This window comes from Dermacentor silvarum, chromosome 1 (assembly GCF_013339745.2).
Source record: "Dermacentor silvarum isolate Dsil-2018 chromosome 1, BIME_Dsil_1.4, whole genome shotgun sequence".
Taxonomy (NCBI): Eukaryota; Metazoa; Arthropoda; class Arachnida; order Ixodida; family Ixodidae; genus Dermacentor; species Dermacentor silvarum.
This window is the reverse complement of record NC_051154.1, coordinates 118,693,739-118,705,933: the sequence shown is the minus strand read 5'-3', so window position 1 is coordinate 118,705,933 and position 12,195 is coordinate 118,693,739. Positions and strand designations below refer to the sequence as shown.

Sequence of the window (12,195 nt, the reverse complement as noted above, 5' to 3'; positions counted from 1 at the left end):
AGACTAATTGGGACACTGTTCTTCCATTCATCACATATGTGTACAACACTGCTACGCACACGGCCACAGGATTCTCGCCGTTCTTTCTCTTGTACGGACGCGAGCCATCACGCACGCAGGACACTACGCTTCCCTACACCACCTGACTCATCCGAATACACTCCAATTTCTGATGTCGCCAGGTACGCGGAAGATTGTCAACAATTGGCCCGTTCATTGACAACCAAGGACCAAGGTCACCAGAAGCTCAGGCACGACACCGACCGACCTCTCATTACTTTCGCGACCGGTGCCCTCGTTTGGCTTTGGATTCCTCCGAGTAGAGTACTCCTTGGCCTTTCGTCGAAATTACTGGCCTGATATCATGGGCCCTACTGCATCCTCGCTCGGGCATCTCCAGTCAATTATGACGTTGAGCCTTTGACACCGTCCCAAGACTTACGTTGTCATGGTCGAGAAATCGTTCATGTGAGTCGCCTCAAGCCCTATTATGACCCCTCTATACTGTCAGTGCCTTAAGTCGTAAGGATGGCTACGTTATTCCCCGGGGGCCAATGTAATGAAGAAGACAAGACGACGACAAAGCAGTCAGCAAGCAAGCCACAGTGTTGGTGGTAACCACGCGCCCCGAGCTTGCGCTTGCCTGGATTTTGGCTGCTTGTCGCCCCGCCGCTTCTTGATGTTTGCCTGACGTTTCTCGCCGTTTACACATCAATAAATCACGTGAGTCAGTATTATTAGCATACAGGCTGAGTGCCATGTTATTATCAAGGCTACAAAGATACCAGTGTAGGTAAACAACAGCATGATGCATTCTTGTGTTACACATGGAGCATCCCTGCCTGAAAGATGAAGCGAAGGGTGGCTAACACACCCCCCTCACTCCTAACTCCAAGTATGGAACACCTGAATTATTGTACGCACTATGAATCTTCTTTCTCTTGAAAGTATTACTGCATTCATGAAATCTAGCTTGCACCCATTGTCTTGACGCTGCACTGGCAAGTGTAACCTCGACTTGTCAGCGCATTGCAGTGACCATCGATGTGAGCCAGATTTCGTGAATGCAGACACAGAATATATACGATCGTATTTCGATAGACAATGTTTTCTGTGTAGTGCTGATTCTGAGTTTGATAGCTTTGAATGCTTCGCTATGAAGAGGTCGCCTGAACCCCAGTTTTCAAGGAGGTGTATTAACCTTGAATTAACTCTCATAATTTATGCCTCTTTTCTCATTTGAACTTAGATCTTAAAGCACAATTAATACCCCTGTCAAGCGGGCAAGTTAAGTGCACTTACAGGGAGTGTGCTTCGGGGCCTTGAGTGACACTTTAGGCTACGCGGTTCTAAACGGGAAAACAGAGTGCACTCGCAGGAAAAAAAATGGCGACAGACTACGAGCGCGTTTTGTGAAAACGTAGATTAAAAAGAAAAGTACTTCTAAAAAGTGATTGTCTTACGTTGTATTATTAATTAAAACAAACTTAATCTATGTTTTTTCAACAAAAAACGAAAATATTTTTTATTTAAGAGTGTGGCAAGTCAATGCCGGCCAAGAAAAATGCCTAGCCAATCCAAAACGACATAGCGGCGTGCGACGAGGCGGCATTTGATCCTGCTCGAACAGAATATGAACGCGTCTTAGGCTATTATTTGTGTGCAAGAGCTGTTCAATCACTAAAATGAACTTCCGTGTCCTTTTTTTATGCATTACATTTTATACCATTGACACCGCTGGCGACGAGGCTACGCACTCGGCCAGCAAAGTGTGTTCCGTGAACGCACTTCGACCGGAGTACACTCTGCGGCGAGTGACACTCCACTTGCGACGTTTAGATTGGGCAAAGTGCACTTAAACCGAGTGTCACTCTCCGTAAGTGCACTTAACTTGCCCGCTTGACAGGGGTATAAGACTCAGCAGCACACTTAATCCTTACAGGCATCACACACCTAAATGATGGATAACTTACCAGCCACAACATGCGTAACACTAGATGTCAGCGGAGCCACAATGGAGCCACCCATTAGCTCCACTTGGTCTTTGATGCGTGCCCTCTCTTCACTGGCCAGCACAGAGCATGTGATAACCAGACCTCGAAAGGAAAGGCTGAATACAGGCTCTGGCCGACGGGGCAGAGGTTCCTGCACCTGAATAGCCATAGACACGCAGAGTGGGCCCACAACTCGAGCTTGAATTTGCCGCAGATGCTCAAATGCAGGGCCTTCAAATGGATCACAAACATACACTTCTGTAGGGTCTCGGTGCTTCTTTGTGAGACATGAGCGAGTTGTGATCCAACTCGGTTCCATAGAATCTATGCCAGCAGCCTTGAAAGCTGCCTGCATTGCAGGGCTTGCATCCACTGCTGCTGTGCCTTCAGGCAAGACAAATAGCAGCTTTCCATCGGGTGTACTATCCATTGCTGTCAAATGTCTAGGCCAGCAGCAGAAGCACCACTACTTGTTTTCTTGCTTCCCAGAAAAGTCAGACAGCCTGCAGTTACATATAACAAAATTACTAATTAGTAATAAGGACAAAAAGCAAAACACAATGTCATGAAGATGCAAATGTACTGCAAGCAGCTTTGATGCAGGAGAGAGACAGCTGTCCTCATTGAACAATATGCGCGGATAAAGTTGTAGGTATAATTGCAATAAACTTGAGCAGCTTTGTGAAAACTAAAGATGAACATTTTGCAGACGTTTTCAAAAGCTTTCTCCCAAAAATTATGTTACAGCAAGGAAATAGAAAGTCAGCATATGCATCTGCTCTTTACTCCTTAACCTTAAGTGTGGCCTACAGGCAACATAGATGATTTTTTTTTTCTTGCAGAGTTTCAGTATTGAATATGAAGTATTTGTCTAAATGTCATCGGCCAACACTCAATGACCGGCAGCAAGTGTCATTTTTTGTTAGAGCAGGAACACAGGATGAGAAAGTTTGGCGCGCAACTGGCTTTCTATTGGGAGCAAGGTCAGAGGAGACGGACTGATGCAAGATCTGCGGCTACAGTAGTGCTGCATACATGATGTAAAGCAAGTGAAATGTACACCTATGGTTCGCATATGATGGAAGCTGCCTGTACAAATTCCAAACAAAGCCATAGGTGGCTTGGTGAAGCCCGTTTCCAGTTTTCTGCCAGGTACTTTCCCCCTATTGCAGAAAAAGTTTCTGCGAAATATTTTTTTTGTTTTCATTGATTATGCTTATTCCCGATATGTACAGCACATTTAGATATAAAATAAACATTTTGGGGGTGTGTTGTCATTAAAGGGTTAATGCTGTATATATATAATCTCCCCTTTTGAAAATCCAGCTTGTTCACACACTGATTGAAACTAAAAAAACATTGGTTCTTGCACATTTAATTTGAAATTTTAGGCTGTCACAAATCAGTCCAAGTTGTTTACATGAGAAAAATTTTGATGGTGCAATGAAAAGTTAATCCTATGAAACAATTGCTTCATAGAATGTTTATTTCAGAAGCTGTTCTGTATTTGGGGGTTCTTTATTGGTGCAAAACTTATTCAAGAATTCTCTAGCACAGAGGCAACTGTATGTCTTGCACCGTTATATTGTTTACAGTCCACTTCTTTTTTTCCACTGATCTAAACACCATTATGTACACCCGTGAGCAAAAGTATACGGACTAGGGATTGCGCAATAAAGCCGATTTTTTCAACTGCCTACGAATGCAACTTGAAATTAAGGGCTGCAGTCCAAACTTGACATAGCAAACTTTCCCGTGTACTCGTCAATTTCAGTTTATGCATGTTAATTACAAAAAAAATTCAGTTTTTTCGGCAACACTGTGGTGTACATACTACGGGTGTACATACTGCCAGTGAAATTAAAGTGGGAAATGTATCTGGATTGTTATGTTGGACACGCACATCACTCCGGGAAGCTGATAAGCCACATTCCAAAAGTTCTGATTATGAGGCATGCTGTAGTAGAGGACTCCGGATTATTTTGGACTACCTAGGGTTCTTTAACGTGCACAACAACGGAAGCACATTGCGGGTTCAATTTCTGACCACGGCGATTGCACTTCAATAGGGGCGAAACGCTGGGTGCACATTAGAGAACTCCAGGTGGTCAAAATTAATTTGGCGTTTCTCACTGCGGCGTGCCTCATGATCAGGTCGTGGTTTTTGCACATAAAACCCCAGAATTTGAGTAAAGTTCAACTGCCCAAGTCAGCGTGAGTGCTTCCCCCCTCGATCTAGGAGTACCTATGCTCTGTCTTTGTTAGCGAACAAAATGTAAAAGCAGCTGGTCTACATTGCCAGTCTTTTTCTATTTGGAACAAAACGGCTCCCAGCCCAAATGAGGACGCGTCTACTCAAATAATTGTTGGTCGTGTGGTGTCGTACATTGCCATACACTGCACTGAAAAAATCAATTGTTTCAGTATTTTGAATCACTTTTCTTGGACACAGCACCAACACCACAGCACCGTTTCTTTATGCAAAATAGCACGCATCGGTGCTGTGGCTTGCGCTAGATGTGGCAAAAAGCGGCCTAAATGATTGGCCATGCCAAGTGAACTGAGCTACGTCGCGCTCTTGAGCGACTCCAGATCACTGATTGCTCATATCTTAGCTGGATCAGGCCGAATACCATATTCATTCATGACGTGGCCCAAAAAACATTCTTGCTTGATACCAAACAAGCACTTCTCTATTATTCAAGGTTACATTTGCACTAGCTAAGCAAAAGTTCACATTAGCTAGTCGCTCATTGTGCTGAGTTTTACTCTTGCCTAACACTAAGATATTGTCCATGACATTGGCAACACCCAGAAGGTCATACAGGATCTGTGACATCGTTTTCTGAAAATATGGTGCTAATGTATGTACCGGTGCACCAGTATGCACCGGAAGGAGTAGAGTGTCATGAGCGCTACCGAATCTACTCAGTCCAGCTTTGTAGAAGCCCGAGTCAGCTTTGAGTTTTCAAAACCAAATCGTACCTTAGAGAGAACCCAGAGCTTGATCCATCGTAGGCAAAGTAAAATGCTCTTGGCCAACACATTTATTCAACTTGGTTAGATGTACTCATACCAGTGGCGCACCGACGGGGAGGGGTTTTGGGGGTTGTAACCCCCCCCTGAGGCCGACCTAAACCCCCTTTTGTTTAACCCCTTTTCTTTCCTTGCGCATTTGAGTACTGCAACTAAGATGTAAGATGTGCAATCATCTGCACGCTCGCAAAAAGCGCATTTTTTGACAATTTCCCGTGAAGAAATTGAAATTAGTGCTGTTTAGATGGTATTGGTAAACTGTCAACCCCCCCTGGCAGAGATCCTAGGTGCGCTACTGACTCATACCCTCACATCACCTGATGGTTTCATGACCGGAACGATTGCCATCTACTTTTCTGATGACACCCATCTTCTACGCATACATACATTCTATTTTTTCGAATTCCTGCTTCAACAGTTCTCTGAGCAGAATTGGTATCCTACGTGGAACATTATTAGCATGCAGAACCACCCCTGGCTAGAGTTCGATTGTGTACTGACCTGGGATAGTTCTAAGGCTTTCAAATATTTGCAGAAAGAGAGCCTTGTTTTTATGCTAAGCGCATCAGAAAACTTGACACCAAGTGCCTCTAGTGCTAGCAATCACAGAAGTATGTTGTGCAGCAGACTAATGACATAGCAAGTTTGACTGGCAGTCAAGGAGTGGATGAATTATGTTTAGAGAGTTCAGTCCTGTTTCGTAGTCTGTTTAATTTGTGGCATTGTGATTCAGCAGATCTTCCATGGCCTCTGCATAGGCAAATACCAATGTTTGATCTTTATAAAAAGGGATGTGCTGGAATCGCTCATTCAGGTGTCACGTGCAATGCCATTACCGAGACACGGCGAGAGCTGCGTCTGTCAGTTTATCATAGATCACATGATGTGCCTGTAGGGGCAATAAGACAAGCTGGTACAATAAGGAGGTTCTTCTGTCATCTAAGTGCATGGCATCTAAACTGTGTTCTTGAAGCACGTTTGGCTTGCACACCATTGCACCTCATCACGACACTGTTAAGAGGCACTGAAACACTTATCTAAAAACCTGAGAAACATAAGCAAAATGGCTTTCAATGTATATTGTCATGGACTAAAAGTGAAGATAAGTGAGGGCGAAAGAAGAGGATGATGTGAAGCCAGAAATTGGAGCCTCGTCATCACTGTTCAGTGAGAAATCTAATCTGTTTATTTCGTTGGTAGCAGTGGGATGCTGAACAATGCGAAGAGTGAAGGCAGATCCCTGGTCAGCGCATTTAGAGATATATATTTGCAAGCTACAATCGTAAAAGGCAGCAAGCAGAAGAGCTTTATAAGCACATGTAGAGCCTGCTCTACACACCAGACACTTCTGCAAGGAATGAAATGGAGGTGGTCAACGAAAAAAAATGTGCCTAGCCAGAAAGCTGAAACACATGTGGAGGAATGTAAAAAGGCAGAGAACTGCAAGCCAATTTGATGATGGTAGAACCGTTGTTAAAAAATGAAGATGCCAGCACAGGAGACGAATGAGCTGGAAATTAAGTGGGCATGTCCTATGCAGTAGCTGTAGATTAAGAACATAGATAGCCAGACCGTCAAGCAGCAGCACTTGTCGCTACTAATACTAGCATATGCGAGACCATAGTGAACTAGCCATTGGCTACATGCTACAAGGACCAGTTCCTGCCGGGCCTGCACACAGAATATGAGTTGAAGCAAGACGTGTCTACCTCTGTCAATGGAATGGATGCGAAATTCTAGATGAAAACATGTACAGCAATATTATGTACCAGCATAAGTTTGAGAACGCCGAGGAGCACAAGCTGCAAGAGAACAGGGTGTTAAAGACCTTCCAGGAACAAGCACCACCAGTGGCTCGTGCGAAAGAATACAGATCTGTAAGAGGCAGACGAAGCACGTCCTTGCGGTGAGAGCATATGAGAAGCGCGTCACCACACAGCGCAAAAGCAGGGCGGACAAGCTGGATGATGTCGAGCATCAAATGAAGCACAACACCAAGAAAGCAAGAAAGCAGGCAACTGTGTCAACAACGTTCCTCTGATGAACATCTCAACAACCTGTGCTTTATGCAAAAAGCCCTTTCATCATCACAAGAAATGACCACATTTCAAGGAATGCCGTTGTGGTTAGGCCCACCTTGTGACATGCACGTAAGCGATGCCAGTCCTGCTGACTGTTACAGTCAACCTTCGAAAAAGGGTGCAACGTCACAGACTAAAGGCAAAAAAGAAAAGTGAGGATGAAGAGCTCACTGTGAAGCCAGAAACTGGGGGTTCGATGTCACGGTTTAGAGAGAAATATAGTGTGTATTTCATTAGTGTGATGGTAGCATAACAATTTAATCCAGAATAAAATTTGAAAAGGACCTAATATAAATGGTGAATTATGAGCGCAATGCTGACTTTTCCTATCTCCCCTCAACACTTCGGTTCCTGTCAGCTGGGTAAAGCTGATACAAATAGTGACCTGCCTGCCTACCACTCACTTCTTCTCTCTGTGGCACACTTATGGTAACGTTTTGAGGTTGGTGTCTGACAAAAGTGCCAAAGAGTGGCAAAGGTGCAGTGATAAGACAGGTGAGATGCATTAATAACTGCCTCTTCCCCATTTCTTGGAAGATTTGGAAGGGTGGGCATGAGCAAGCTTCTGCACGCTAGTAATTCATGGTCATAATCGATAGCTGGCATCTAGCGGCTGTCGGACTGGCTGTAATATCATTGGTTGTTGCACTAAAAGCTCCCGAGACCCAAACACAACTATGCGATATAATTGGTCTTCAAGATAGTTTCTTTGTCTACTGTTATGCTATGAACTTGAAAAACCATTAATAAAAATTAAATACTGCGGTGAGATGCCAAAAGCTGTAACTCCATGTACCAAATCGTACCTTAGAGAGAACAAAGAGCTTGATCCATCGTAGGCAAAGTAAAATGCTCTTGGACAACACATTAGGGGAGGCCTGGGGGTTAGTCTCCCAACCCCCGCCGCCCCCAGACCCCATCATGGACACAACAAACTTTTATCTCTCTCTATCTCTCTCTTCATGTACATGAGCCTCTCATGTTTGCTATGGTAAAAACTGCATTTCATTGCTTAAACGTAGAGATGAAGATGGAGCTACGTGTAGCTCCATCTGAGAAACATACTTGAATGAGCAAAATAGCTTTCAATGTATATTGTCATGGACTAAAGGTGAAGATAAGTGAGAAACATACTTGGCCAGCAACATTGCCATGTTGCTGGTGCGTCCGGTATTTTGACACATTCTCAGTGATTTCGAAACACCTTAAGTTTGCTTTCGGCCATCAGGGACAACACAGAGGTCTAAATCAATTGAGTATCAAATTCCTCGAAAATAGATGACAAGAGTATGAGTAAACCACCTCTTTACAGTTACACAAGCACCATACTTTATACCCAGAATGAATATTTTGCATAATATATTCTGTAATCACTTGCGAGTGAATTTATAAAAAATATAGGATGACATATAGTGTTTACTGGCGCAAGGGCCAAGTATGGCCAAAGAGCGCCAATATAAAAAATATAGGAATGTATTGTACAAGGGGTCTTAGCAGCATATGGCGGAAAGAGCTGGCCCTTAAACACAGCAGGAGACAGCAAGCAATCTATTGCCAGAGATAATAGGCAAGAGATCCTGCTGCATGCAGTGGAATATTATTTTAAAATAGTATGTGGCTCTCACATTTATGGCAGCACTGCCTACAAATTGGGAATCCTTTCTTACTATGTTCGAAACTTGTTTCAATGCCCCTTTAAGTTTCCGGGACACTAACGCATGCACAGGCTGTCTTCACTGCACCTGGATACAAATCTACAGCAAATGCACGGCGTATGCACTTCATGCTTTGTAGTGTTAGTGACTAGGCAGTTGCAATCAGTCATGACTGCTAAAGAAACAATGAAATCCCTATCTGTTGTCAGCAGAATAACCGTTTTCAATTTCTGTAAAATACCGTCGCTGTTTGTTTCTCTATGGGTATGACGCGTCTGAGGTCACCAATGCATACAGCAGTGGCTAGGCAGTTAGGATCAGCCACAGTCCCTAAAAAACTCCAGTATTGATGCAGATTAGCTGCATTCAATTTGCGCTCCACTCCTCTACCCTTATTGTATCATGCAGTATTAAATCGGGAAGAACTGATGCACGATGACAACCAAGTATGCGAATAGCTGAAATGCGTCTTGTATGAGGTGTGCACGGCAGTCGGGCAGTGTTGCCAGGTTTGGCTATATATAGCCACATTCTTTAGGCTATAAGTGGTGCCCTAATCCACGCTCCAGAGGTGGCTCTCATCAAGTAGAAACAAATTTCGAAGACTATGTTTTAGCTCGCTGCAAGCGCCAAAGGAAATTGCGGAGCCGGAAACACGCAATGGACGCAATGTTGCAGCACACAGCCGACACAGAAGAGTGTATACATCTATGCGACAATATATTGGTGCCTAAAAATTTGTTCTTTCTACAACCACAAAGAACCGATGACGGCCGCCGAAACAGCGCGCGCTTAGCCCATCTTGTGCGTACGTACACACACACACTTATCCTAGCCCTGGTACAACGAAGGACGGTATATCCGGCTGCTCTAGGCAAAGGAGCAGGCAGCACGGATGTGCGTGTGTGAAATGCCCCCCTCCTCTCTGCGCCGTTATCTGGGTCAGTGGCTTTTATCTTTGATGCACTCTAAACCCCGTATTCAGAAATGAATCTTAGTTTAACCTCATGCTTGACTTCATTTAAATGATGTCTGTCGTGAACGCGCCCAAGGAAGTGCAATGAGCATCCTGGGGCCGTATTCTGAAACGTTCCATTTGGGCGAAATTTCTTTTTTCGCTTTCAGGCGCGCGCTGATTAGCTGGTTGAGCAAAACCGGAAAATAAGTCGCGCCAACTAGTAGTTCCGGTGTACGTCATTTTGACGTCACGGTGTCACTGTGTGCTCCCGACATGCATTGAATAAACGAACACGCCTGTGTCGTACTGCGGCTGATACATTCGAAAACAACACACCTGAGCTGCTTCGGCACTCGCACGGTGCGCCCTCTCGTGTGTTTGGCGAAGCATTCGAGAGCGCGTGTTGGTAGTGCATGTTGACGTCACGGGTAAGCAGCCGGTTGACTTATTGAACGCGACTTTCGCCTAGGCGAAATATCGCCGAAGTGAAACGTTTCAGAATACGGCCCCTGGGCACGTTCACGACAGGCGTCATTTAAATGAAGTCAAGCAATAGCTTCAACTTAGGATGCATTTCTGAATACGGGCGTTAGAGTTACACCACGGGTCAAGGTGCTTAATATTAGCGCCGGCAACATCGTCTCATCTTTGTCTTAAGAGTTTTAGTCATCAAACACCCGATCCCCGGGCATCGGGGTGAGCCTGGCAGTAGAGGGTGTTTCACAGTACATTGTGCTAACATGGCTATGCTAAGCAACGGAGAGCAATAAAATAGGTTAAGACGATCGTGGCGCCCACATGAAAGAAGGGTAGCACGGGTAGATGACACTCCAGTGTGTTCATGATGCCATGGCTTTTGGGTGAAGTATCGCGCCGGGCAAAGCTTTCTACCTGCTCCACCTTTCTATTGGTAAGCTTTACTGCCATTTTTCTTTTCTTGCGAGATTAATTTTGTCCATGCTTACATTCAAAATTCATTTGGATAGGTTGGACTTATAAGATCGTATCTTCTTCAGAGAGGAGAATCCAAACATTGGTAAGAGGGCCAAGTACGCGAGAAAGTATAAAAAAGAATGGGAGCAACACCCCGTACTCTAAAGATGGCGCTGGTGATTTTACTTAGACATGGTTTACTACGTTCTTGACGTGCTAGAGACCTAAGATGGCGGCCTGGTTGATGTAAATGGAAACTTTATAGAGTGTGTCCCAGCTAACCCAGGTCAAGCTAGCTGAAAAAAAAAGAGAGAGAAAACAAGATAGCATGATGAGACAAAGTGTGTCTTGTGCAAACTGGTGAATCTTTTGGTTACCATTGCATAAGTAATTCGGGAAATAACATTACTAATTACTTGCGCAATTGCCCAAGATCTCATGTCAGGTTGTGCATCACATTCGGAAGCATCATGCTCAATTGTTTCGAGTTCGCTACGTCTTAAGTTTTCTCCTTTCCAACGCTATAGCGCAGAGCGCGAACAAGGGTGCTAAGTGAGCACTCGATAGCAGCGTTCTCGACAGGGTAAAAAACTTTTTTTCTTAATGCACTATATGGTGATGGCGACAAAGTGACAAGGCAGCGATTTAAATGTTAGTTGCTGCTACGAACAAGCATCCACACGACGCTGTATTGTCAGTCATGCCCCTGAGGGCGACTCGCGGCATCCGCGAACACGCCGACAGGCGTACGTGGAGGTAGTGGAGGTCACGGACGAAGTACTTTGAAGACCCTAGTGAACGCGCTGCTCATGCGCGCACGAGAGGCGAGGGCGCTTCAGAGAGTGCGCCCGTTATATTGGTTTTCTACGTAACATTGAAACGCGGAAAAAATAACTAGGAGAGATGTGTAGCGAGCTGGAAACAAATGAACATGATGCTTTCGGACGTGATTCACAATTTGGCATGTGGTCCTTGGCAATTGTGCAAACACTTAGAAATTTGGTAATAAATTTTCAGTAATGAGGGAATCAATAATAGGAGGGAAATTCACAAGTACACATAACGCAGTCGCAAGAAAAACAGTGTTCGTCCGATTTAGCCGGGACAAGCTATATATATAAGATCAAAGTCTAAGGTGAGCAGCACACCTTGTGCTAAACGTGACCTTTCTTGTTTATAGACTGGATGCACCATCAAGTTCACACTTACGCGACACCTGTGAGATGGCGTACTGCAAAGTCTGCAAGTGCGCGCAGGTGTCACGGTCATTTTGTTACGGCGGGTCATGCAAAAAAGGATTGCCGTAGTCGAATGTGAAAAATGAATACAGAAATAAACCTGCAAGTAATCATGGCTATAGTTGGCTATGCATTTTCCCGCCCTCTTTTTTGTGTCTGGCTACATTTGGGCTACAATTTCTCTAGCTTTGGGCTACGCCCCCTCGTCTGACCTGGCAACACTGCAGTCGGGCTCCTCTCTCACACTTGCCTCTGGACACAGTGCGCATACTGCTGGCATCGCCACGAAGTCCACACATA

General features: G+C 44.6%; 1 protein-coding gene across 1 annotated transcript in view; it reads right to left on the bottom strand.

The window, feature by feature from the left end:
- Window positions 1-12,195, bottom strand: part of LOC119455015 (DNA topoisomerase 2-binding protein 1-like) — a 44,338-nt gene that overhangs the window by 19,419 nt on the left and 12,724 nt on the right. The window contains exon 2 of the mRNA XM_049667072.1: window positions 1,974-2,497. Coding sequence (XP_049523029.1) covers window positions 1,974-2,424 — 451 coding nt within the window. The 5' untranslated portion in view covers window positions 2,425-2,497. The remainder of the gene's footprint in view (window positions 1-1,973; window positions 2,498-12,195) is intronic.